This window comes from Balaenoptera physalus (assembly GCF_965194825.1).
Source record: "Balaenoptera physalus genome assembly, chromosome: 5".
Taxonomy (NCBI): domain Eukaryota; kingdom Metazoa; phylum Chordata; class Mammalia; order Artiodactyla; family Balaenopteridae; genus Balaenoptera; species Balaenoptera physalus.
The window spans coordinates 85,805,333-85,831,553 of record NC_138884.1 but is presented as its reverse complement, the minus strand read 5'-3'; the positions used below and the strand labels follow the sequence as shown (position 1 = coordinate 85,831,553).

At 35.4% G+C, this 26,221-nt stretch overlaps 1 protein-coding gene across 15 annotated transcripts in view; it reads left to right on the top strand.

Moving 5' to 3' along the window:
* The window catches only part of N4BP2 (NEDD4 binding protein 2), a 111,562-nt gene that overhangs the window by 22,218 nt on the left and 63,123 nt on the right, over positions 1 to 26,221 (top strand). For 8 of the 15 annotated variants that reach the window (XM_082464104.1, XM_082464107.1, XM_082464105.1 and 5 more), the window contains 4 exons: positions 11,433 to 12,570; positions 15,935 to 16,059; positions 18,657 to 18,745; positions 23,399 to 23,475. In XM_082464104.1, coding sequence (XP_082320230.1) covers positions 11,433 to 12,570; positions 15,935 to 16,059; positions 18,657 to 18,745; positions 23,399 to 23,475 — 1,429 coding nt within the window. The other 7 variants (XM_082464108.1, XM_082464106.1, XM_082464098.1 and 4 more) reach the window with 6 other exon arrangements.

The window sequence follows — 26,221 nt, the reverse complement described above, 5'->3', positions numbered from 1 at the left end:
GTTATTGGGTCCAGTGTTGTATAGATATTAAGTCGTTATACTTATCGTATGGCTCAAATCTTTTATGGCCTTACTGTTTTTTCTCTCCCTTTTTCCACCTCCTCCTTCTCCTCTGTGTGTCTGTGGTGGGGACCTCCTTGTTCTAATAGTTACCGAGAGAGGGCTTTCACTAGTTGAATGCAAACTTAGAATTGCTGCATCTTCCCGGTGGATTAGACCTTTTGTCTTTGACTTTTATCATTGACGTAGGTTACTGGTGTTTTAGATATGAGCAGTTGTTAGTGTAGTGGTGGAAATGGTGGGGGCAAAATCCTGTTTAAGAAAGAATGGAAGGAGAGGAATTGGAAAGAGTTGCCATTTTCCTGTAAATTTTTTTTTTTTTTTGATATACAGGTATTTTACATTTAAATGTGGCTAGATGTGTTCGTACTTCTTTTTCTTTGTACTTTTCTGTATATAAAGCTTCTTAACTTCCTAAAATGGGATATTCACTTGCCCCATGGAACTTATATTCTAGAACAGTGCTGTCCAGTAGAACTTACGGAAAAGTTAACTGTGCAGTATGATAGCCACATGTAGCTATTTTTTTTTTTTTTTGTGCTAATGGGCAAGTATTCATTTATTACTATGACTGTTTATTTATTTATGGCTGTGTTGGGTCTTCGTTTCTGTGCGAGGGCTTTCTCTAGTTGTGGCAAGCGGGGGCCACTCTTCATCGCAGTGCGCGGGCCTCTCACTATCGCGGCCTCTCTTGTTGCGGAGCACAGGCTCCAGACGCGCAGGCTCAGTAGTTGTGGCTCACGGGCCCAGCTGCTCCGCGGCATGTGGGATCTTCCCAGACCAGGGCTCGAACCCGTGTCCCCTGCATTGGCAGGCAGATTCTTAACCACTGCACCACCAGCGAAGCCCCGCATGTAGCTATTGAGCACTTGAAATGTGACTAGTGTGACTGAGGAACTGAATTTTTAATGTTACATCCTTTTTTTCAAAATTAAACTTTTTGAGATTGTAGATTCACATACAGCTGTCATAAATAATACAGAGAAATCTCCTGTGCTCTTCACCCAGTTCCCTCAATGAAAGAAACATGTTTGCAAAACTTAGTATGGCATCACAACCAGGATATTGACATTAATACAGTCAAGATATAGAACATTTCCATCACCACAAGAGTCCCTCAGATTACCCTTTTATAGCCACACCTACTACTACCCTCTCCTTCCTCCTCCTTAACCTTTGACAAGCGCTAATCTGTTCTCTATTTCTATAATTTTGTCATTTCAAGACTGTTAAATAAGTGGGGACCATTCAGTATATAGCCTTTTGGGATTGACTTTTTGTACTCAGCATAATTCTTTGGAATTTCATCCAGGTCTTGTGTATCAATAGTATATTTCTTTTTATTGCTGACTAGTACCTCATGAAGTAACATAGTTTGTTTAACCATGTTACCCATTGAAGGGCATCTGAACTGTTTTCTAGTTTTTGGTTATAGTGAATAAAGCTGCTACAAACATTTGTGTGCAGGTTTTTGGGCGAACATAATTTTTCATTTCTTAGAGATAAGTGCCCAGAAGTGCAATTGCTTAATTGTATGGTAGTTGCAGGTTTAGTTTAAGAAAATTCCAAGCTGTTGTCCAGAGTGGCTTTACCATTTTACGTTCCCATCAGCAGCATATGAGCCATCCAGTTTCTCTGCATCCTTGCCAGGATTTGGTGTTGTCATTATTCTTTATGTTAGCCAACTTAATAGATGTGTAAGTAATATTTCATTGTAGTTTTAAATTGCATTTACTTAATGGCTAATGATGTAGAAATCTTTTATGTGCCTATTTGTCATCTGTATATCCTTTTGGTGTTATGTTTTTTTCTGTTTTTTTCCCCCCATTTTCTAACTGAATTATTTGTTATTTTCCCCCCCTCTGATTTAATTAATCAATTTATTTATTTATTTTAAAAATTTATTTATTTTTGGCTGCGTGGGGCCTTCATTGCTGTGTGTGAACTTTCTCTAGTTGCGGCGAGCGGGGCTACTCTTTGTTGTGGTGCACGTGCGTCACATTGTGGTGGCTTCTCTTGCAGAGCATGGGCTCTAGGCACACGGGCTTCAGTAGTTGTGGTGTGTGGGCCCAGTAATTGTGGCTCGTGGGCTCTAGAGCACAGGCTCAGTAGTTGTGGCACACGGGCTTAGTTGCTGTGCGGCATGTGGGATCTTCCCAGACCAGGGATGGGACCCGTGTCCCCTGCATTGGCAGGTGGATTCTTAACCACTGTGCCACCAGGGAAATCCCTGGTTTTACTTTTGAGTTTTGATAAAGTTCTTTTATATATTTTAGATACTAGTCCTATGTTAGATACATGGTATGCAAGCATTTTCTCTCAGTCTGTCACTCTTCTTTTCATCCTCTTAACAAGGTTCTTCACAGCAAAAGTTTTAAATTTTGATGAAGTACAGTTTATCAGTTTTTCCTTTTATGGGTCATACTTTTGGTGTTTTTGCCTAGCCCTAGATCCTGGATTTTCTTCTTTTTTTTTCTTTTTTTTTTTTCTAAAAGTTTTATGGTTTTATGGATTTAAGTCCTTGATCCATTTTTTTTTTCTTTTTTTTACTTTTTATTTTATATTGGAGTATAGCTGATTAACAGTGTTGTGATGGTTTCAGGTGCACAGCAAAGGGACTGAGCCATACGTATACATGTATACATTCTCCCCCCAACTTCCCTCCCATCCAGGCTGCCACATAACATTGAACAGAGTACCCTCCTTGATCCATTTTGAGTTATTATTATTTTTTTTAATAAAGTGTGAGACTTAGGTCAAGGTTTATTTTTTTTATCCGTGGATGTCTACTTGCTCCAGTTCCATTTACTGAAAAGGCTGTATTTTCTCTATTGAATTGCTTTTGCACTTTTGTCAGAAGTCAGTTGGGCATATTCATGCTGGTCTATTTCTGGGTTCTCTCGTCTGTTTCCAAATCTGTAATCTGTTCTCAGATCTATATGCCTGTCCCTCCCCTGATACCATACAGTCTTGATAAGTTTAGCTTTATAACAAGTCTTATAATTGAGTTGACTGACTCCTCTGACTCTATTCTCTTTCAAAATTGTTTTAACTATTCTAGTTCCTTTGTCTTTCCATTTAAATTTATGAATAATCTTGTCCATATCCACAAAAAATCTTTGCTGGTGTTTTGATAGGAATTGAGTTAAACCTGTATATCAGTTTGGGGAGAATTGACATCTTTACTGTATTGAGTCTATAACAGCCCATGAATCCATTCATTTACATTTTTGATATTTTTTGTCATGATTTTGTATTTTTAGCATACAAGCCTTGTATATGTTTTGTTAGATTTATATCAGAATATTTCATTTTTTGGAGCATTTGTGAGTCATATTGTATTTTTAATTACAGTGCCCATGTATTCATTGGTAGAATATATAAATACAGTTGCTTTTGTGTGTTTATCTTGTATCCTGCGCTTTGCTGAACTCACTTATATGTTGGAGATTTTGTCAGTTCTTTGGGATTTTCAACATAGATAGCTATGTCATCTACAAATAGGGACAGTTTTATTTTTTCCTTTTGAATCGGTATGTCTTTTATTTCCTTACCTTCTCTTACTTCACAGGCTAGAACTTCCAGCATTATCTTTAATAAGAGTGGTGAGGGTAGACATCCTTGCTTTGTTCTCAGTCTTAGGAGGAAAGCGTATAGTATTTTACTATTAAATAAAATGTTATCTGTAGAGTTTTTGTAGATGCTCTTAATCAAGTTGAGGAAGTTCTCTTATATTCCTGTTTTTTGGGTACCTTTTATCATGAATGGGTGTTGAATTTTGTCACTTTTTTTCTTCGTTCATTGATACAATTGTGGTTTTTCTTCATTAGCCTGTTAATATGGGTGGGATATTGATTTTTAAACATTGAGCCAGCCTTGTATCCCTGGAATAAACCTCGCTTAATCATGGTGTATAATTCTTTTAAAATAAATTGCTGAATTCTATTTGTAATATTTTGTTAAGGATTTTTATGTCTGTATTCGGGAAGTATATGGGTTTGCAGGTTTTTGTTTTTTTTTAACTGGCTTTGTCTGATTTTGGTGTCAGGATAACAATACTGGCTTCATGAAGTGAATTAAGAAGGTTCCCTCTTCCATTTTTGGAAGAGATTATATAGGGTTAGTTAATTCTTCTTAAAAATGTTTGGTAAACTTCTCCATTGAAGGTATTTGGGCCTGGAATTTCTTTTTTGGGAATTTGTAAATTGTGAATTAAATTTCATTAAAAATCATAGAGCTTTTACCTATTTCCTGTTGGGTGAGTTTGATAATTTGTGGTTTTTGAGAAATAAGTCTATTTCATAGAAGATGTCAAACTTTCACATGTACATTTGTTTGTAATATTCCCTTATTAGTCTTTTGATGTCTGCAGGGTCTGTAGTGATTGTTTTTCTGTTTTTAGTTTTATTCATTTCTTCTCTGATCTTTATTATTCCCTTTTTCCTGCTGGCTTTGGGTTTATTTTGCTCTTCTTTTTCTAGGTTCTTGTGATGGGGGCTTAGATTATTGATTTGAGACTTTTCCTCTTTTCTGATGTATGCATTTAGTTATAAATTTGCTATAAATTTCTGCCATTGCTGCTTTAGCTGTGTCCTACAAATTTTGATATCGTATATTTTCATTTTTATTCATTTCCGTGTATTTTAAAATTTTCCTTGAGACTTCCTCTTTGACCCATGGATTATTTAGTATATTGCTTATGTTCCAAGTGTTTGGAGATTTTCCTGTTATCTTTTTTTATTGATTTCTAGTTTGATTACATTGTGGTCAGAGAACATACTTTATATGATTTCAGTTCTTTTAAGTTTGTTGAGGTTTGTTTTATAGCCTAGGATATGGTCTATTTTGGTATATGTTCTTTGGGCACTTGAAAAGGATATGTATTCTGCTGTTGTTGAATGTAGTATTCTATAAATGTTGATTAGATCCTTAAAGGATGGTGTTATTGAGTTCTTCGGTATCCTTGCTGATCTTCTGTCTATTTACTCTTATTGAGAGAGGGGTATTGTAGTCTCTAACTATAATTGTGAGCTTGTCTCTTTCTCCTTTCAATTTTGTCAGTTTTTGCTTCACTTATTTAGTGGCTCTGTTGTTTGGTGCATACACATTTAGAGTTGCTACGTGTTCTTGGTAGACTGATCCTTTATAATTATATAATGTCCTCTATCTCTGCTGATTTTTTTTTTTTGCTCTGAATTCAACTTTATCTGATATTAATATATAAAAATGTAATTTTATTTAATTTTAATTAATTTAAATTTAAATAGGCTCATGTGGCTGGTGGCTGCCATATTGACATTGCAGTCCTGGAAGATGGAGAGAGCTATGACACAATAAATTTAATTAAAAGGTAAATTTTATAGTATGTTAGAAGGTGTTAAGGGCAATGGGTGGTTAGCAGGAAAGGGAAATTGGGGCAGAGAAAGTGGGTGATATGACTTTAAATTGGGTAATCAAGGAAGAAATCATTGAATGTGACACTTGGGCAAAGATTTGAAGGAGTGAGAGAGTTAGCAATGCAAATATCTTGGGGAAAAGTATATTAAAGGCCAAAAGGGAGGCGGGCCATAGTAAGAACTTTAGCTTTTACTCTGAGTGATATGGAGAGCCACTTGAGAATTTAAAGCAGACCCTGATTCATTCTGACTTATATGTTGTATGAAGATCACTCTGGCTGGTGTGTTGAAAGTAGACTGTAGGGGACAAAGGGTGGAAACAGGGAGACCATTTAGGAGACAGGAATACAGGTGAAAGATGACAGTAGCCAGACCAAATGGTTAGAGCAGGTTTTTGAGAAAATACCAGACATTTGGTTTTAGATGTGTTACATTTGAATTGTTTATTAAATAGATCCAAGTGGAGAAAGCAAGTAGATTGTCAGAGTTCTCCAGATCTATCAGTCCCTGCCCTTGTGGAGCTTACATTTTACTGGAATATGGGTAGTAAATACAATACATAAATAAAACAAATGGATGAAACATACACTATGTTAGAAGGTAAATCTTAGGGAGAAAATTCAAGTAAGGAAAAAGGGATAAGTGTTGTTGGGCGACTGACTTGCTGAGAAGGTAACAATTGAGTAATGATAGTAGTAATGATAGGAGGAAATACATCTTTTAGATACCTGGGATAATATTAGTTTAGGTAGAAGGGACCAAATGTAAAGGTTCTGAGATGGGAGCATGGCTGATGTTTGAAGAAGAAGGAGGCGAAGTATGGCTGGAGTGACATGAGCAAGGGGAAGAGGATTAGGGATGACAACACTGAAGTAAAAAGTGTCTGCGTTATAGGCCCTTTTAAGGGCTCTGGCTTTTATCCTGAATGAGATGGGAAGCTAGTGGATAGTTTAGCAGAAGAGAGGCATGATCTGACCCTGTGGTTTAACTGAGTCACTCTAGTTGTTATGACTGAAGGGGCAAGGGTGGAAGCAAGGAGATTAGTTAGAGGAGACTTTTATACTAATCCGCTGTGGTAGCAGTGGAAATGGTGAGGAATGATCATATTCTGGATACATTTTGAGGGTTGTATTGACAAAATTGGCTTACTGATTGGATGTGGGTTGGACAGGAGTCAAGAATTATTCCAAGGTTTTTGACCTGAGCAGTTGGAAGGATAGAGTTGCATTAATTGAGATAGGAAAGACTAGGAAGAACAGGTGTGAAGTAGGTAATCAGGAGCTCAGTTTTGGACATGTTAAGCTTATGATGCCTATTGGACATCCAAATAGGTGTTCAGTAGACATTCTCATTATGAATACTGTTTTTTTTTTAATGAAATAATTGTACTAAAACAGTGTACTCACTGTTCTGAAAATATATTACATTTGTTAATATCTTAATTTTTAACATGTTCAATCCTGAAAAACTTGAATATTTTGGAGAGAGAAATTGTTTGACTGCTTTTTGGCTTTGCTGCCACCAGAGTTGATGGTACTTTCTTAAATAAAGATGTCATTCCGATTTTAGACATGGAAATATAACTATAGTCTGAGTGTTTCAACTTGCTTTCTATTTTAGGTCCTATTACTGCTGGATTGTGCAAGATATTTAACCCTATTTTCTTTGAGGTATGACTTAAATATCAAACATCTTAAATAAGAGAAGGGAAACATTTTAGTTTTGGAAGTCAGAATGCCAAGGAGAAGGAAAAATCTTGGGGGAAATCCTTTTCGGAAGACTACAAACTCTAAGGAAGTTGTATCCAGTGTTGCTAGTCATGAGGAGCCAACCACTACTCTTCCTTCCATGTGTGAGACAAAAGTTGATCAGGAAGAACTCTTCACCAGTATCTCAGAGATGTTTTCTGATCTGGATCCTGATGTAGTGTATTTGATGCTTTCTGAATGTGATTTCAAAGGTGAGAAAAAGTTTAGTTTGAACCCTTTGCATCTTATAAGAAGATTTCATGTACTATGCCATGACCAGTAGTAATATAGAAAATGACTACCTTATTTCTATTTTGTTCATCATTTTTTGAATATCTGCTGCGGGCAAGGTATAAGTTGGGTATTACGAGGGATATGAAGAAGAATAAAGCTTAGCTTCTTCTTTCAAGAAATGTACAGTTCTAAGTGTAAGATGTATATGTAGATATCATACTCTATGTTTTATTTCTTTTTATCTTCCCTCTAGAACAGGTTGGCACTATTGACGTTTTGGACCGGATAATTCTTTGTTGTGCGTGGCTTTCCTGTGCATCGTAGGATGTTCAGCAGCATCTTTGGCCTGTACCCACTAGCTGCCAGTAGCACATTCCTCCCGCTACCCCAGTTGTGACAACTAAAAATGCCTCTCTATATCATCTTATGTCCCGTGGGGGCAATATCATCCCCAGTTGAGAACCATTGACCTAGAATGTAAGCTCCTTAAAGACAGGGATTTAAAAAACTTTTGTTTTACTGTTGTGTCTCCAAGCTCCCAAATACCAAATGACTCAGTAGGATCTCAGTAAATATTTTTTGAGTGAAAAGGTAATTATAATTGTGGAAATGAGAGCTGATTAAGAATTGAGGCTAATAGAGTAGTGCGGTTTCAAAAAATTGGCTTTGGAGTCAAGAAAACTAGGTTGGATTTCCAGCTCCGTCACTTAACCTCTCTGGTTTCAGTTTTCTTATCTGCTAAGGAGAATAATAATAGTATGTACCTCATAGGACTTTTTCAGTGAAGGTTGAGTTTTCGTTTTTTTGGTTTGTTTTGATAAAGTTTTCAGTATAGTAAGTTATTAATGACTTGTAATAAATTGTTTAGATGTATGTTTGTAGACATACATATCAAATTTGACTGATGAGTAAATTAAATATTGATGTTTAGTATTGCTATTGGCCATGATTAGTATAAGATAAAATTATTCTAGGTTTAGGGAGTTTTGGTAATGTGATAAACTTCCATTTTTTTTTTACATTCCATGGTCTGTGATGTGAGCATATCTTATCTATCCTGTTATGATACGTATACAGAAAACCAGTTTTCAGCAGTCCACATGATGCTCAGAAATGATAGTGTTTACAATTTTACTTGTGGCTTCAACATTTATTTCCTAATTTTGATGTGTTTAAACTTTATTTGTTGCACATACACTAACATAGCAATGAAGAATTACAAGGAAAATATATTACCCTTACATTCTAACAAAAAACATTTCTCTTTTCCAGGATCTTCTCTACACCTTGTTCATAAATACTGATGTTTTGAGTAGTTTGAATAATAATATTGATGAAATTGTATATTCTACTTTTTAAAGTTAACCTAACATAAGCATTTTTTTCAGTGTTGGCTGCAGTCTTTATATTTATTTTTAATAGCTTTCTAATATTCCATTGGGTTGTTGTGCTCTAATTTATTTAATTATAACTAAGTTTTACATGGATAATTAATATTGCAAAGAACACCTTGGTACAAATAACCTTTTCTGTCTTTTGGCTTTTTTCTCAGTCCCAAAGTTTTATTTTCTTCTATCACAGGGTTAGGACAGTTTTTGGCTCTTGGAAACATACTGCTAAATTGCCTACTAAAGAGGTGTGCCATATGGTATCAGTGTGGGAAAGGGTGGGGTGGGATAAATTGGGAGATTGGGATCGACATATTCACACTACTACATATAAAATAGATAACTAATAAGGATCTACTGTATTGTACAGGGAACTCTTCTCAATACTCTGTAATGACCTACATAGGAATAGAATCTAAAAAAGAGTAGATATATGTGTGTGTATAACTGATTCACTTTGCTGTGCAGCAGGAACTAACACAACATTGTAAATCAACTATACTCCAATAAAAATCAATTTAAAAAAGTAAATTTACTTTATTAAAAAAAAAAAAAAGGGGTGTGCCAATTTGTAATGACACCAGCACTGTATAAATATAGGAGTTTCATCACAGCCTTTTGAGCATTGAGTGGTATTATTTTAAGATTTTAGGAATAAGATTTTACCTTTTCTTAATGCTTTTTTTTTTTTAAGATAAAGAGAAATGTTGAACATGTTTGTGTATGATTGTTTATTAATTCTTGTGTTGTGTGAATTGTTCATGTGCTTTTCATTGGTTTATACCATTGTTTTAATTTTTTTCAACATTCTGTGAAAGAACTTTTCTTTTGTGTTATATAGATATAGTTTGATCTTTTACTTATTTTTACTTAATACTGTTTTTTTCATTATATACACATTAATTTTTTTGGTTGATTTTTTTCTTTTGTGATTTTTCTATCACATAGATTTTTTTCTTAGAAATACCTCTTATATTTGCTTTTTTTTCCTTTTCTTTTTTCTTTTTTCCATGTTTAGGGCTTCTAGCTTTTGTAGTATTGGTATAGTCTTCTAACTGGTCTCTCTGTCAGGCTTGCCCCCTCCAATCCCTCTTTGTTTTTCTTCTTAAGGGAACATAAATTGGGTGCTTACTAGGTGCCAGTCCTTGTGCACAGCCCTTTTTCATGGATTATCTCATTTAATCCTCACAGCAACACTATGAGGTAGGTACTTTTATTATCCACACATTGCAAATGAGAAAATCAAGGCTTAGGAAAGTTAAGTAACTCGTTCAAAGTGTTATTGCCAGCAAGTAGGGATTTAAATGTCGTTCTGACTCCTGACCAGAGCTTTTACCTACTGTGCTGTGCTGTTTCCACATTTATCTTCCATAAAACAAAACAAGATAAAACACAAAAATAATATAAAAAAGCCTCAAATTTCTGATGCTTAATAATTCTAATGGCTCTGTATTTATGTTATAAGGGAAAGAGCTCAGCATTGGAGTCAGACATACCAGTCCTGGCTCTGTCACTTACTATCTGTGTGACTTGGGCTAAGTTAATGTACTTTCTGAACTTCATTTCCTTCATCTATTTGCTAGGAATACTGTACCTCATAGTATAATTTGAAGATTCAGTGAGATGACAAAGCATCTAGCCCAAATGCTATGACAGGTAGTTTCCCTTCAAGTTCCCTTAGAAAATAAAATTGATATTTCTTACCATGAAATACAGGACCCTTCCCAATTTCCCTTTCCAGTTTTATCTCCTCTTACCCACCATACTACTGTGTACTCGCATTCCAACAAACTTCTCTTAATACCTTAAACATGCTTTGTGTTTTCAAGACTGGCTTTGCCTTTCCCTTCTGTGGCTGACAAGTTTCTTTTTGATCTTCGACTCCCAGTTCACATATTACCTTATGTGAAATCTTTCCTTACTCTCCTATAAGGCTGTTAAGGCATTTGTATATTATTAAAAGAGTGCATTATTTAACCTATATTATATTATAGTGTGATTGTCTTCTAATGTAATTATCTGTAATTGCCTCAGTTAGACTGCAAAAATCCTTTGAGTGTAGTTAAAAGCTGTCTTATTCATCTTTGTACAAAGTATGTCTGATACGTAGTACATGCTCATACGTATTTTTTGTATTAAGTGAAATTCATAGCATGGACCATATATACAAATTACATTTACTAGGAGAGTACTTAAAATACTTCATACTTAAAAGGACATGCAGTAGGTAAGTATTTGTTGAGTAAATCAACTGATTTTAGGATCTTTATAAACAACCCTAATGTATATAATTACAGATATTTTTACTTTTAATCAATAAATTCATCAGAGAATATCTACTTGATGGCAGTTCATTAGCCTAGTTTATTACTGTTTGTTTGAAAGTAACAACATTGCATGTCTTCATAATTTAAACCTTTCACTAATACAGACTGATATATTAGTAAAATATTAATTTAAGAAATGACTTGAATATTTATAAATTTCTCTATATATTTCATTCAGTGTGAATTCTAGTATAATTTTATGTGGATTTTAATTAAATTATATTTTACTGTTTTCAATACATACAGATATATTTTGTTGTCATTCTTGTTGTTGTACAGTTGAAAATGCCATGGATTGTCTATTAGAATTATCAGCCACTGATGCTAAAATAGAAGAATCGCCTTCAAAAAGCTTCGTTGCTTCTGAGAACCAAGTAGATGCAGTGGGATGTGAAATAATGGAAAAGTGTCCTCCTGAAGAAGAGAGTGAAGATTCAAAAATGGATTCATTTTTGGACATGCAGCTAACTGAAGACTTAGATTCCTTAATACAGAATGCTTTTGAGAAATTGAACTCTTCTCCTGACGACCATGCATACTCATTTTTGCCTTTGCGAGATGTTAATAATTTTAGTAACCCCAGTGCATTTATAAATCCAGATTCAAGTAGTACAACTCCTATTCTTTCTACCCAAAATATGGATTTGAACAGTGAAAATGTAGAGAGTTCTGCCTCTACATTGAGTTCAAATTCCTTAACTTCACATTCACTTTCAAATGAGTCCAAAAGTTTTACAAAGGATAACACATTGGCATTGGAAGATTCTCTTCTCAGTAGTTCTTTAAATGTAGCAAATGACACTATGGTGGATTGTAGTAACCAAATTCAGAAAGAGCTTTTAGAATCTGCGTGTGTTGAGACTCAGTTCTCTCAAGCCCCTGTAGATTTGGATGCCAACGAACTTCAGGCTCCTTTAAACCTTACTGTGCAAAATCGGGGGCTTGGTTTACTAGGTACAGGTGGAGATCAGAAATCTTCTGTCCCTGATGTTTTTGTACCTTCTGAAGAATTCAATTTCCAGTCACACAAACATACTGAACTGCCACCAAAGGGGAAGGATGTGAATTACTGCCCAGTACTTACCCCTCTCCCTCTACTGCTGCCTCCTCCTCCCCCTCCACCAATGTGGAATCCAATGATTCCTGCTTTTGACCTCTTCCAAGGAAACCATGGCTTTGTAGCTCCTGTTGTAACCACAGCTGCACACTGGAGACCTGTCAACTATACATTTCCACCCCCGGTTATTTCTCATACTTCCCCAACAAAGGGATGGAGAAATAAAGAGGGAACAAGTGCTTATCAGGTACAAGAAACTCCAGTTTCTCAGGTTGTAAGAAAGAAGACATCATCTTATGTTGGACTAGTTCTTGTTCTTCTCAGAGGGCTTCCGGGATCAGGAAAATCTTTTTTGGCAAGGTATGAGGTTTAATTGAGTTTAAAGAAAGAGTGTAATGCATGAACTTGAATATTTATAACAGCATGAATATGTGAAATACTTTTAGTTCATAGAGATGTTTACTAATTTTTTTTTAACTTTGTAGCTAATAGCACTGTTTTCTCTAGAAGTTTTTATTGAATTCTTTCATCTCAGAATATTTTGAGAGACAGAATAGAGGAAAAAATTAAAGATGATTCCAAGATTGTGAACTTGTGAAATCAACAAATAAGTTCATGTGGAAGAGAACTAACTTGAGTGGGAGAAAGATGAACTCAGCTTTGATTATAGAGATAAAGGGCCATAATTGATTTTGAATTCAAGGAAGTCTTATATACAAGAATTCTACTGGTAGTTGGAGATTTGGAAGTGTAGCATGTTGTTAAATAAGGTTTTAGAAATGTATGATTTGAAGAAAGAACATGGGATGAGCCACTGATAGAGAACTTCAAATTCTCAGTGATTTATTTCTTGCAAAATGTACTCTCAGTTGTTTTATCTCAAATACCCATCTATGTCCCTTTTGTAATCAAGGAATGTTGTGGATGCCTTGGTATGAGAGACTAGAGTCAAGGTTAGAGGCAGCTTTGTTGTGTTTTCAGTGGCACTTGTTAAAGAGTGCTGTTTTCAAAGTTTTCTCCTACCCCCCTTCTTTAAATTCCAGAATATTTACATCTAATATATTTTATTTGCCAGTTTTTCCCTTTTCCTTCCAAATTTTAACCCTTTGCTCTCTTCTATTCTTAGCTGGGTCTTTTCTATTTGATCCTGGGTGTATCTAGCATTAGTGAGTATGCATGTATGCCTTGATGAGCTCATTTTCAGTTGTTTTTTTAACGTCCTTTCTTAGTGTGGATTTATTTTCCAATAAATATCCACATATTCTACTCATACACTTATAAGTATATTCTTCTGTAGACATAGGCTTTCTCATTGATTTAATGACCACAAGAATAAAAAACATTTTAATATTATAGACATTACAGTCAGTTATGATATTGCATTTTGTGAAAGATTGGAACAAAAGGTTGTACCTTAGAAGGTAATAGTGCTGTGACATTTGTTTGAAGAACTAGGTTTCAGAGGCCTTAGAGCCAGAGGCAGCTACAGTTAGAGATTGCGAAGAGAAAGAAGCGCTTGTCACAAAGTCAGAGCTTATTAATAATTTTTGAATGAATAGAGAGAAATAACTGGGAAGTACAGAGACATAGAAGCTGAGTTTTCTCAGAGAGAACAGTCCACAGTATTAAGCTAGTGTGCAAGCCCAAGGAAAATGAAAGATGAAAAACAGCTTTTGGATTTATTGGAAAGAAGGTCATGAATGGATATCTTGAAAAACAATTTTGTTGCGCTGGGAACGTGGAAGACCTTAAGACCTTAAAAAAAGCATTTATACTAAAGCAGTTAAGGGAAGGAGAGAAGTTGGGTAATAGTTGAAAAAGGGGTCCTTAAAGTGTGGTTAAGATTTTAAAAGATAGCTGAGATGTATACATGTTTAAAGGGAAAAGAGGAAGTAAAGTGTCAGAAGGGAAGACTTGGAGATAAAAGAGAAGAGGATAAATGTAGGAGTCTTAGAAAGTGGGATCAAGTGAGCATTCACCAGAATGTAAGCTCCATGAGTGCAAGAATGTTTGTTGTTTTTATTCACTGGTGTATGCTCAGTGCTTAAAACAGTGCCTGGCACTTAGTAGATGCTAATAAAAATTAAATTCAAAAGGTATATTTTAATATGGGAAAAGAATCTAAGAAAGAGTGGATATATGTATAACTGATTCACTTTGCTGTACACCTGAAACTAACACAACATTGTAAATCAACTATACTCCAATAAAAATTAATTTAAAAGTATATTTTAACTTTAGAAATATTTATACATGTTTTAGGAGAGGATAAATGGTGATATTTTACAAATGGTTAAGAGGGTAGCATTGTTATGTCTCTATGGATTCTGTTTGCTTAGTTTTTGCATGTATCTCAATTACATAGAAGATAAATTCCAGAGTCAAGAAAGAGAGATGGGGGACTTCCCTGGGGGTCCAGTAGTTGAGACTCTGCGCTTCCACCGCAGGGGACACACCTTTGATCCCTGATTGGGGAACTAAGATCCCCTGCAACCTGCGCAGCATGGCCAAAAGAAAGAGATGTCAGAAAAGCCCCACAAAACTATCTTAACTTAGTGTAATTTAACAGATTAAATTAATAGTCTATTAACATTATATTTTTGGATGTTTTTGGCATACTCACTAAATTTATGGCAGTATACAAAGAGCTTCATCTACTTTTGAAGATCGGTTGAATATCAAGGTACTCACCTAATGGGAAGTGACCTTCCACTTAGAGTGGGTAAGGTAGATCAGTGTGTATCAAGTGACCAGATGAGGGGATTGCCTGTGACTGATAAGAGTTCTGAAGCATTTTCAGTTGTCTGGTTTTCTTGATAATTAAAATGTGTTAATTTTCAAACCTTTATAGTATATAAAGCAAAGTAGCCTTGCCTCAGGTCTGTATTCCTGGGAGTCAAACTTCTGCTTAGAGGGTTTCTAGTGTGATTTGTTTTTAATATATATTTTATTTATTTATTTATTCTGTTTTTGGCTGCGTCGTGTCTTAGTTGTGGCACACAGGATCTTTTGTTGCGGCACGTGGGCTCTTTGCTGCGGTGCGCGGGCTTCTCTCTAGTTGTGGCGCATGGGCTCCAGAGCACACAGGCTCAGTAGTTGCAGCGCGCAGGCTTAGTTGCCCCTCGGCATGTGGGATCTAAGTTCTCTGACCAGAGATCAAACCTGCATCCCATGCACTGGAAGGCGTATTCTCAACCACTGGACCACCAGGGAAGTCCCTCTAGTGTGATTTGTTTGAATAATAAAATATTTTCATTCTTTTAAATAATAATATTTGAATTTTTAAGTTGGTTTTTAAAAAAATTAATTTATTTGTTTATTTTTGGCTGTGTTGCGTCTTCTTTGCCTCGCACGAGCTTTCTCTGGTTGCGGCGAGTGGGGGCTACTCTTCATTGCGGTGCACAGGCTTCTCATTGCAGCGGCTTCTCTTTGTTGCAGAGCATGGGCTCTAGGCGCGCAGGATTCAGTAGTCATGGTGCGCGGGTTCTAGAGCACAGGCTCAGTAGTTGTGGCACACGGGCTTAGTTGCTCTGAGGCATGTGGGATAGTCCTGGACCAGGGATCAGACCCGTGGCCCCTGCATTGGCAGGCGGATTCTTAACCACTGAGCCACCAGGGAAGTCCAATACTTGAATTTTTAATTCAGATTATGACCTTACAAAAATTAGGAGAGAATTTAAATAGAAGAAAAATTAATGAAAATAATTACATTTATCATTCACAGGACTTTGCAAGAGGATAATCCAAGTGGAGTCATTCTTAGTACTGATGACTATTTTTACATAAATGGACAATACCAGTTTGATGTAAAATACTTAGGAGAAGCACATGAATGGAACCAGAATCGTGGTAAGAATAGACATCAGATGATGTGTAGTATTAAGAGGAATATAAAGAAAAAAATCCACTTCGTGTTTGTATTTTGAGAGACGTATAACTTTTAAAAGTTATAATTATCTTTAATTCTAAATTATAACTATATATAATATAGGTTAAATTATAACTATAACAATTCTAATGTTACATAGTAAGTGAAAGAGGTAGTCTCATAGAGTTGTTATGAGAATTAAATGAGTTAAGTTTTGTAGAATAGCTTAGAACATTGCATAACATGTTTAAGTTTTATTTAGTCAGTGGGTATCTTGTCAGAAGTAAGTCAGATTTTCTGTACTGGTCTCTGAATAGCTCAAGATGGTTACAGTTTTCTGGCTCTGGTTCCTGTTTCCTAAAATAGAATTTGCATTGTTAATCACTAGTCTTGCCTAGATTGGCTTAATTTTTATAGAGGATAGTGTGAGTGTAGAAATGACTCTCCTCAAACTGAATCTGCAGGGAGATCATAGGTAAAACCTTAATTCTTTATTAGTGCAACTATCTATTCACTGAAGATGGTTTTATTATGAAATGTTTAGTTATGGATAGAGTTTTATATGGGAAATTCTTATTAAGACATATAGACAATATTTTACTTAGCGTTTCTTTTACGATAAATGCACTGTGAAGGCTACTCTTGAGTTTGTCATCTTTAGACATTGTTACATTTTTCTATATTCATTCTTGAACTAAATACTAAAGTGAAAACTCAGGAATACCAACACAAAAATAAACAGTGTGATGTGATGAAGAGCGATCTTGGATTTGCCAGTTACTAGCTGTGTGATCTTGTGCAAGTTATTTATATTCTCCAGGACCCAGTGTCTTCATCTGTAAAAGGGCTTAATAATACTAAACCCCCAGGATTCTTGTAAAGGTTAAATGAGAATGAAAGGTGCTTAGCTGTAGTTCAGTGTGCCCTTTCTATGACAACAACTGCAGCAATGATGATATGAAATTAATTGGCAGAACTCTTTTTTTAAAAAGCTTTATTGAATGAGATAAGAATCAAATAGTTTTTAGCATATTCAGTGTTGTACAACCATCACCACAGTCAATTTTAGAACATTTTTATCACTCCAAAAAGACCTCATACCCATTAGCAGTCACTCCTCATTTCTCCCCAACTCTCTCCCAGCCCCAGGCAACTACTACTTTACTTTCTATTTCTATAGATTTGTCTCTTCTGAACATTTCATACAAGTAGAATCATATAATATGTGGTCATTGTGAATGGCTTTCATTTAGCGTAACGTTTTCAAGGTTCATCCATGTTGTAGAAAGTATCAGTACTTTATTCTTTTTTATGGCTGAATAATATTCCATTATATGGATCTGCCACATTTTGTTTATCCATTCATTAGTTGCTGGACATTTGGGTTGTTTCCACTTTTTGGCTATTATGAATAATGTTGCTATGAACATACCTGTCTATGTCTAACCTTTTTAGTAACTGCCAAGCTATTTTCCAAAGCAGCTGCACTATTTTACATTCCCAGTAGCAGTTTATGAGGGTTCCAACTTCTCTATATCTTTACCAACACATGTTATTATCTATCTTTTTGATTATAGCTATCCTGGTAGGTGTGAAGTGGTATCTTGTTGTGGTTTTGATTTTCATTTTCCTCATGGCTGATGATGTTGAGCATCTTTTTGTGTGCTTGTTGGCTACTTGTTTATCTCCTTTGGAGAGCTTTCTATTCAAATCTTTTGCCATTTTTAAATTGAATTATTTGTCTTTTTATTATTGAGTTATAAGAGAGTATATAGAACTTTTAAAACTTCCAAATATTTTCCTTGTAAATTGTGGCTCATCATTAATTCCCTGAATGGTCTAATTCCTTGGGAAAAAAGGCAGTTTTATATGAAAATCTCTTGCACAAGGCATATAATAATTGTTTATTTCAAATCAAGATATCTTGTTTTTTGTCATGTGTATGTGTGTTTGCCTATATTTTTTGTTTTTAGACTTTATTTTGGAATAATTTTAGATTTATGGAAAGGTTTGCAAAGGCAGTATTGAGTTTCTCTATACCCCTCATCCATTTGACCCTAATGTTAACATTTTATATAACTATGGTACATTTGTCAAGACTAAGAAATTAACATTGGTACATCACTATTAACTAAACTCCAGATTTTACTTGGATTTTAGTTTTTCTACTAAAGTCCTTTTCTGTTCCAGAATCCAGATTCTGGATTCATGGTATCCAGAATCTTATCTGGGATACCATGTTGCTTGTAGCATGATATGATATTGTTTTTAATGATAGCTTTTTTCCCCATTTATGCTATTTATACATGTAACACGCACATCAAACTAAAATCAGACAGTTTTTATTTAATTTCTCTGATTATAATTTTAGTATTTATTTAGTGTTTATTATTCAACATTTCCCTATATTTTAATTTTTTATATATTCAAAAGTAGTATTTAGAAGTAGAGTTGTGAATAAAATTAGCACATATCTATGATTTTCAAATTATGAAAACAAGATCAGATTTTTAAAATATCAAGATAATCCTTAATATTGTTACTAAAAGTGATTTCTCATTTTCTGTTTGTATTTCAGCAAAAGAAGCATTTGAAAAGAAGGTATCTCCTATAATAATAGATAATACAAATCTACAGGCATGGGAAATGAAGCCATATGTTGCTTTGGTTTGTACCATGAATTGTCATAAGTCTAATAGTGGGTTTGAAATTATTGGGGGATGTTAATTATACAAGTGAATCTCAAGCAAACAGTCCTTGGACTATATGTAACTGAGCTTTCTCTGGTCTTTAGCAAAATGAGAAAAATAGGAATAGTTTTTCCATAAAACTAAATTTATTCAATTTTCAAATTTTGAGATTCAGTTTTTAAATTCTGAGATTGTTTTTGTTTTTTGATGTCTTTTATGAAAAGATAGTGGTATTAAATTATAATTTTATGTTTGTGTGTATTTATATGTATGTATGTGTGTGTATACACACACACACAACCATTTTCTTATTGCTTTTACTTGGCAGAATCAAAATTTGCTGGTTCTTTCTTAGTCCCCAAATTCTTTTGAAATTTTGCTACTCTGAGAAATTCAGAATTCTGTACACTCAGCTATTTTCAGTTCTCCAAATTTGCTGGATTCCTTTTTTGTCCAGCTTTGATGTCAGCTTTTTCAGGAAGTTAGCTGTCATTCACTTACTAAAAAGCTGAATTGGGCACTCTTTCTGCTTTCCTGGCACCCTGGCTTACTTCTGTCATAGTATTAAGCACACTGTTTTTATCAGTAGGCCATGGGTTGGCTAACTTTTTTCTAGAAAGCGCCAGATAGTAAATATTTTAGGTTTTGCAGGCCACAGTTTCTGTTGCATATTCTCTTTTAACAACCTTTTAAAGATAAGCACACACACACACACACACACACACACACACACACACACAAACTATTCTTAGCTCCTAGGCTGTACAAATACTGGCTGATGGGCTGAATTTGGCTCTAAGCCATCTATTTTTCTTGAGGGTAAGCCTATCATTTTTTTCATCATTGAATCTCCAGAGTATAGCACTATGCTTGGCATATAATTAATATATATTCATTGAGTAAATTGATGAGTGAAGCTTTTGTGAGTATGGGTATTGTTTGTTTTATTCCCCCAAGATTAGCACGTCTGGCACATTGAAGCTCAGTACGTTTCTTTAGTTAGTGAACATTGTACTTGCTGATTTATGTCCTTAACACATCCAACTTATACCCCCATTGCTGTGCCCAGTGCACTTGTACTGTTTTGAAGTACAAGGTGTGATTCTTTACTTTTCTGAAGAAAATTGTGTCCTTTGAACAAGTGAGATTTTACTTCTGTGCAGGGCAGTAGAGGGAACAAAGACTTGATTTTAGTGCATTGGGAGCTGAAATTCAGTTTGCTTTCTGGCCTTAGGAGTTCCTAGTTTCTAGACTAATACATTCACCACTGGGATCTGCTTCCCCCTTAACCTTACTGGACTCCTCTGTAGGTTTTTCTTAGCTTCCTGCTCTCATCTTAGAAAGTTCTTTATGTTCCAATGAAAATAGGAAAAAAACCACTTTATTTTCCCATGTAGAAAACAAAGAAGTCCTTGAATTATGTGTTTCTGATTTTCGTTTAGGCTTCAGCCTTCTATAATGTTTTCTTTCCCCTTTTTTATTATATAATAATTGAAAATATGAAGCTATTTTTCCAGTATTGATTCCTTGACTCTTCCCAACTCTACTTAGAAGTATAAAGGACTCCTGCTTATCATAGATGCCAAATGCTTTTGTCTTCATAAAGAAGTAGATGTAGGAATTACTGTAGAGAAGAGGATCACTCTTTGCTTCTTTTGGTAGTAAGATAATGAAAGCTGTAGGGGAGTGTAGAATAGAGTAGAGAGAACAGTCTATTACCATCTTGACTGTCATTTACAAAAGTAGCTAAAGTAGTAAGAGATAAATAGGGAGCAGTCAAGTATGCTTAGTGGCAATTGGCAAAACGTGTGTGTTTGTGTGTGTGTGTGTGTGTATGTGTGTGTGTATGTATGTATATATATGGCAAAGCAATATTGTTCGTTGTGGGCTATCATAGAGGTTGACCTAAGTCAGAATCCTCTTAAGCAATGTAACATATTATGAAGGTTTGCCTATTGATATGGGAGTTGAAAAAGTCTTTAAATTCATAGTCTCTCTTTTTCTCTTTGTGTATGCGTGCATTTAAAATTAATTTGATCCTAACAGCTGTATGATACCCCTTTAGGTAATTAGAGACCTGGGCTATTGCCAGGCCTTGAATCATTTGTATGAAATTTGGTGCTGAGGTGAGGAGACGGAAGTGAGTAAGCTCATTACAGGGTGTTATGTCACTACCTACCTTGGTGTCTGGGTTGATTTTTGGACTTTTCTGTCAGAATGACAGAAGATAACAATGACCACTCTTGGCATCTTGTCATAAAGCTGAGAGGATCAATAGTGGGAGGTGAGGTCAGAGATGTAATGGTGGTTGGGGAGATGGTAGGGCAGATTATGTAAGGGCTCATACATAGATCACTGTGAGGACTTTGGATTCTACCTTGTGTGACATGGAAGATACATTAGTCTGCTCAGGCTGCCATAAAAAAATGCCGTAGACTGGGTAGCTTAAACAAGAGGAAATTAATTTTCTCCCAGTTCTGGAGGCTAGACGTCCCAGATCAAGGTCCAGCAGGGTCAGTTTCTGGTGAGAGTTCTCTTCCTCCCTTGCAGGTTGCCATTTTCTTGCTGTGTTCTCACATGGTGGAGAGAGCAAGTTCTCCGGTGTCTCTTCTTATGAGGGCACTAATCTCAACAGATTAGGGCCCTAACCTTTTGACTTCATTTAACCCTAATTACTTCTGTAAAGGTCCTATCTCCAAACACAGTCACATGGTGGGATGGCAGTTTCCACATATGGGATTTGAGGGGACACAATCATTCAGTTCATAACAGGGTTTTGAGCAGAGTAGTGACATGATCTGACTATTAAAAGGATCACTGTAGTGCAGCATTGAGAATAGACTTAGGAGTGGGAAAGAATGGAAACAGGGAGACTAGTTAGAGGGCTGTAGTGGTAAATAAAGTAAAAGATCACATGGTTCAGACCAACATGGTAGCAGTAAAGGTGATAGTGAGTAGAGATTAGGTTCTGGGTATATTTTTAAAGTAGAGCCAACTGAATTTCTTATTGTATTGATGTGGATATGAAAGAAAGAGAGGCATTAAGTATGACATCAAGGTTGGTTTTTGGCTTGTGTAACTGGAGGTTGTCATCAGTTGAGATGGAGAGGGTTCAATTCAGGGAGAATAGTTTTGTTGTTTTTTTTTGTCACACTGCACAGCATGCGGGATCTTAGTTCCCTGACTAGGGATCGAACTGCAGTCTTAACCACTGGACTGCCAGGGAAGTCCCCAGGTAGAATAGTTTTGTGGTGGGTGTGAGGTAAAGAATTTCAGAAGTTTAGGTTTGACTGTGTTAAGTTTGTTTAATAAGTAATTGGATCTGTGGGTTTGGAGTTCAGGAGTGAATTCTGGGCTAACAATATATATTTGAGAGTCATTACCTAATGCATGATATTTAAAGCCAAGGAATGGCATGATAATTTCTGAGGAAGTGAGTGTGGATCAAGAGTAGAAGACCAAGGACTAAGTCTGGGCCATTCCATTGTGAGAAGAGGTCTGGGTGAAAGGGAAGGACTAACAAAAAAAACTGAGAACACCCACCCAGTTGGAGGAGTAGGAAAAGCAATAGTAATGAAAAAAGTGTAAGAAGAGAGTGATGAACTGTGACAAATGCTGCTGAGAGGCAAGAGAGTGAGAATTAACCGTAGCATTTTTCAATGTGGAAGTAATTCATGGTTTCCATGCCCAGTTTCAATGGAGGAGCCAGTTGGAGTGGGTTTGAGAGGCTAGAAGGGGAGGAATTGGAGACAGAATATAGTTATTATTTGAGACGTTTTCCTGCAATGGGAGTAGGAAAGTGGGGAGATAGCTGTCAGGGGATGAGGGGTTAGAGTAAGGTGGGAGAAATAACTGAATGTGATGAGATTGATTCAGCAGGGAGAGAAAAATTAATCATGCCTCAGAGGGGAGAGTTGCTGAACTCAGTTACCCTTGAGATAGAGAAGATGGATCTAGTGCACAAGTATAGGGCTTGGCTTTTAGATTACAGCCATATTAGAGTTTTGAAAAATAGAATGAGCTGTCATTTAAAATGGTTTTAAACTTACAAGAGTCATGCATGTATATGATAGGTATTCAAACCATAAAAAAGAATGCCTAAAGTCCTATCCCCTTGAGGTAGATGCTTTTCATAGTATTTTTGAGAATCTTTCCAGAAGTTTCTATACATATACAGATGTGTGACTAATCCTTTTTTATTCAAGTGAAAATTCTGTATCTTACTTTCTTAACAATTTATATTAAGAACATTTTCTCATTAACACATATAGTATTTTTAAAACCATTGTATATATTTTCACTGTATGGCTGTATCTTCATTTCTTTAGCCAGTTCCATGTTAATAGACACTAAGTTGTTTGTATTCTTTTGCTGTTACAAATAATGGCGAACTGGCTATCCTGCTGTATGTATACTTCTGCACTCTGACGTAAGTTTTTATCAATAGCATAAATTTCTGGAAGTTCATTGCTGGATCAAAGAGACTGTGCATTTTACCAGGTGACACACTCATCAGGATTAGGTCATCTTTTAGGTTCTTTCAGTTTTAACATGCTGTGAATTTGGAAACAACGAATTAAATTTCATGGAAGTAATTATTTTAAAATGCATTTGTCTTTTTTGTGTGTAGTCTCAAAAACATAAATATAAAGTCCTTTTCCGGGAACCGGATACATGGTGGAAATTCAAACCAAAGGAACTTGCAAGGTAAAACTTGGAGTTTATCTAACATGTTTTTAATTTCATGAGAGTGATAGAAAGTCCATCTAGATTTTTTTCCCCGTGTAAATAATGAACGAAACAAAATGTATTAGATTGCGGCTTTGCCCCTTAAGAATTGATAACAAATTTTGTATTGCCTATAGGCTTTCTTTTTTCAGTTTGTGAAGAATTTGTCTTTTTGTTCCTAAATTGTTAATTAACAGTCAGAAAAATTCCAATTGTCTTATATAGTCAGTACTTTATTACTTATTAATAATATAATGTCAATATCTGAAACTAGAAGAGCTTCTAGGATTTGGCAAACCTGAACCGTGTGCTACTGGCAGGAACAAATTGTTGTAGCTGCCTAGTGACTCACAATGCTGGAAGGAAGTGAGGAGGTATAAATGGAAAAGGTAGCAAATGTTCAGCTGTCCAGGTTTTTCACTACCCACTCTGCTTTCCCTCCAAGGTTATACTTTTTTCTTTGATTGTTTGACTTGGATAAAAATGTTACCTCAGGACATGGACATACAATGTATTTTGTTTTGTGCTCTGTATTCCCTTAGAGATAGCCCTAAATTAATTTTGGTCAGGGTATTTTCTTCATGGTAATTTAAACTAGAGAAAGCCCACTCACAGCAACGAAGACCCAATGCAGCCAGAAAATAAATTAAATAAATAAATAAATAAATAAAACAAAAAACTTTTTATTAAAACTCTTATAGTATTCCCTTACCATTTACATCTCTGCTGCATCTATACTTTTCAATCCTAATGTGTTTATGTGTATCTTCTTTTCTTTTCTTGATTATTCTTAGCAGAGATCAGATTTTTTTTTTTATAAATTTATTTGTTTTTATTTTTGGCTGTGTTGGGTCTTCGTTGCTGTGCACGGGCTTTATCTAGTTGCGGCAAGTGGGGGCTACTCTTCGTTGTGGTGCGCGGACTTCTCATTGTCGTGGTTTCTCTTGTTGCAGAGCATGGGCTCTAGGCGTGCGGGCTTCAGTAGTTGTGGCATGAGGGCTCAATAGTTGTGGCTCACGGGCTCTAGAGCACAGGCTCAGTAGTTGTGGCGCATGGGCTTAGCTGCTCCGCAGCATGTGGGATCTTCCCGGACCAGGGCTCGAACCCATGTCCCCTGCATTGGCAGGCGGATTCTTAACCGCTGTGCCACCAGGGAAGCCTGAGATCAGATTTTTTATTAGCCTTTTCAAATAGACATCTTTCTGCTTTGTTGATCTTTCTAAGTTTGTTTTATGTTTCATTCATTTCTGCTTCTTTTATTCTACTTTCTTTGCTTTAAAAAAAAATCTATTTTGCTTTGTTTATTCTTTTTTTTTTTTGGCTGCATTGGGTCTTCGTTGCGGCGCGCGGGCTTCTCATTGCAGTGGCTTCTCTTGTTGGGGAGCACGGGCTCTAGGCGCATGGGCTTCAGTAGTTGTGGAATGTGGGCTCAGTAGTTGTGGCTCTTGGGCTCTAGAGCACAGGCTCAGTCGTTGTAGTGCACGGGCTTAGTTGCTCCACGGCATGTGGGATCTTCCTGGACCAGGGCTTGAACCTGTGTCCCTTGCATTGGCAGGTGGATTCTTAACCACTGAGCCACCAGGGAAGCCCTAGGTCATTTTCTCTTATGAGCATTTAATGCTATAAATTTCCCTAAGTATCATGTTAGATGCTCCTAGAATTTTAATATATAATATCTTCTTTTTATCATTTATTTTCTAGTTTTCATTACTGTTACTTTAATTCTTTCACCCTTGGGTTGTTAAGAACTATGTTTTAAATTTTTGAACAGATGGTTTTAAAATTTATCTTTTCAAAAAAATTGGTTTTCAACTTTACTGCAGTAGGTAAGATTGTGCGGTTTGTATGATACTAATTCTCTGATATTTTTAAAGATGTGTTTTACTAGTTCATTGTCAATTTTTTATAAATGTTCATATTTGCTTGATAAGAATGTATAACAGTTATAGTATATTAATATATCATTAAATCATGCTTATTCTTTTGCTCGCATCTGTAGCTTTACTTTTCAGAAAATTTTGCTTGATGGATTAATATTTAAGAGAGGGATGAGAAAATGTACTATGGGGGAGGTGTTGATATCTCCCTCTATTATGTTGATTATGTCAGTTTTTCCTTATAATTCTGCCCATTTTCGCTTTAAATATACTGAGGATATTTTTTGAAGTGCATATAAGCTTAAGATTTTTATATCACTCTAATTGAACCTTTTATCCTTGTCTAGTAATTTTCTTTTATTAATATTAATTTTTGTTATAAAATCAAATTTGTCTAATATAAATAGAATTATACCAGTTCTTTTAGTTAGTATTTGAGTGTTATTTCTTTTTCTATACTCTTCCTTTCAACCTTTCAGTATCTTTGTGTTTAGGTGTATCTCTATAACCAGTATGGCTGGATTTTAAAAAATTCACTCTATCTTTGGCTTTTAATTGATAAGCTTAGTTCTTTTACAGTTATTTTGGGTATTCATATAATTGGTCTTATTTCTTGCTGTCTCTCTCTGTACTTTTTATTTATCTAACCTTTTCTGTGATTGTTTTTTCTCCTATCACAGAAAATTATATATTTGTTTTTTTCCTCCTGTCTTGCCTTTTTTGGATTTTTTTAATTGAATGCAAATTTTCTTATTCGTTTTTTCCTTCTCTACTAATTTGGAGATTATATACACTTTTTAAACTCTCTTAGTGGTTACATTAAATGTTTTATCATGCAGACTTTAAAA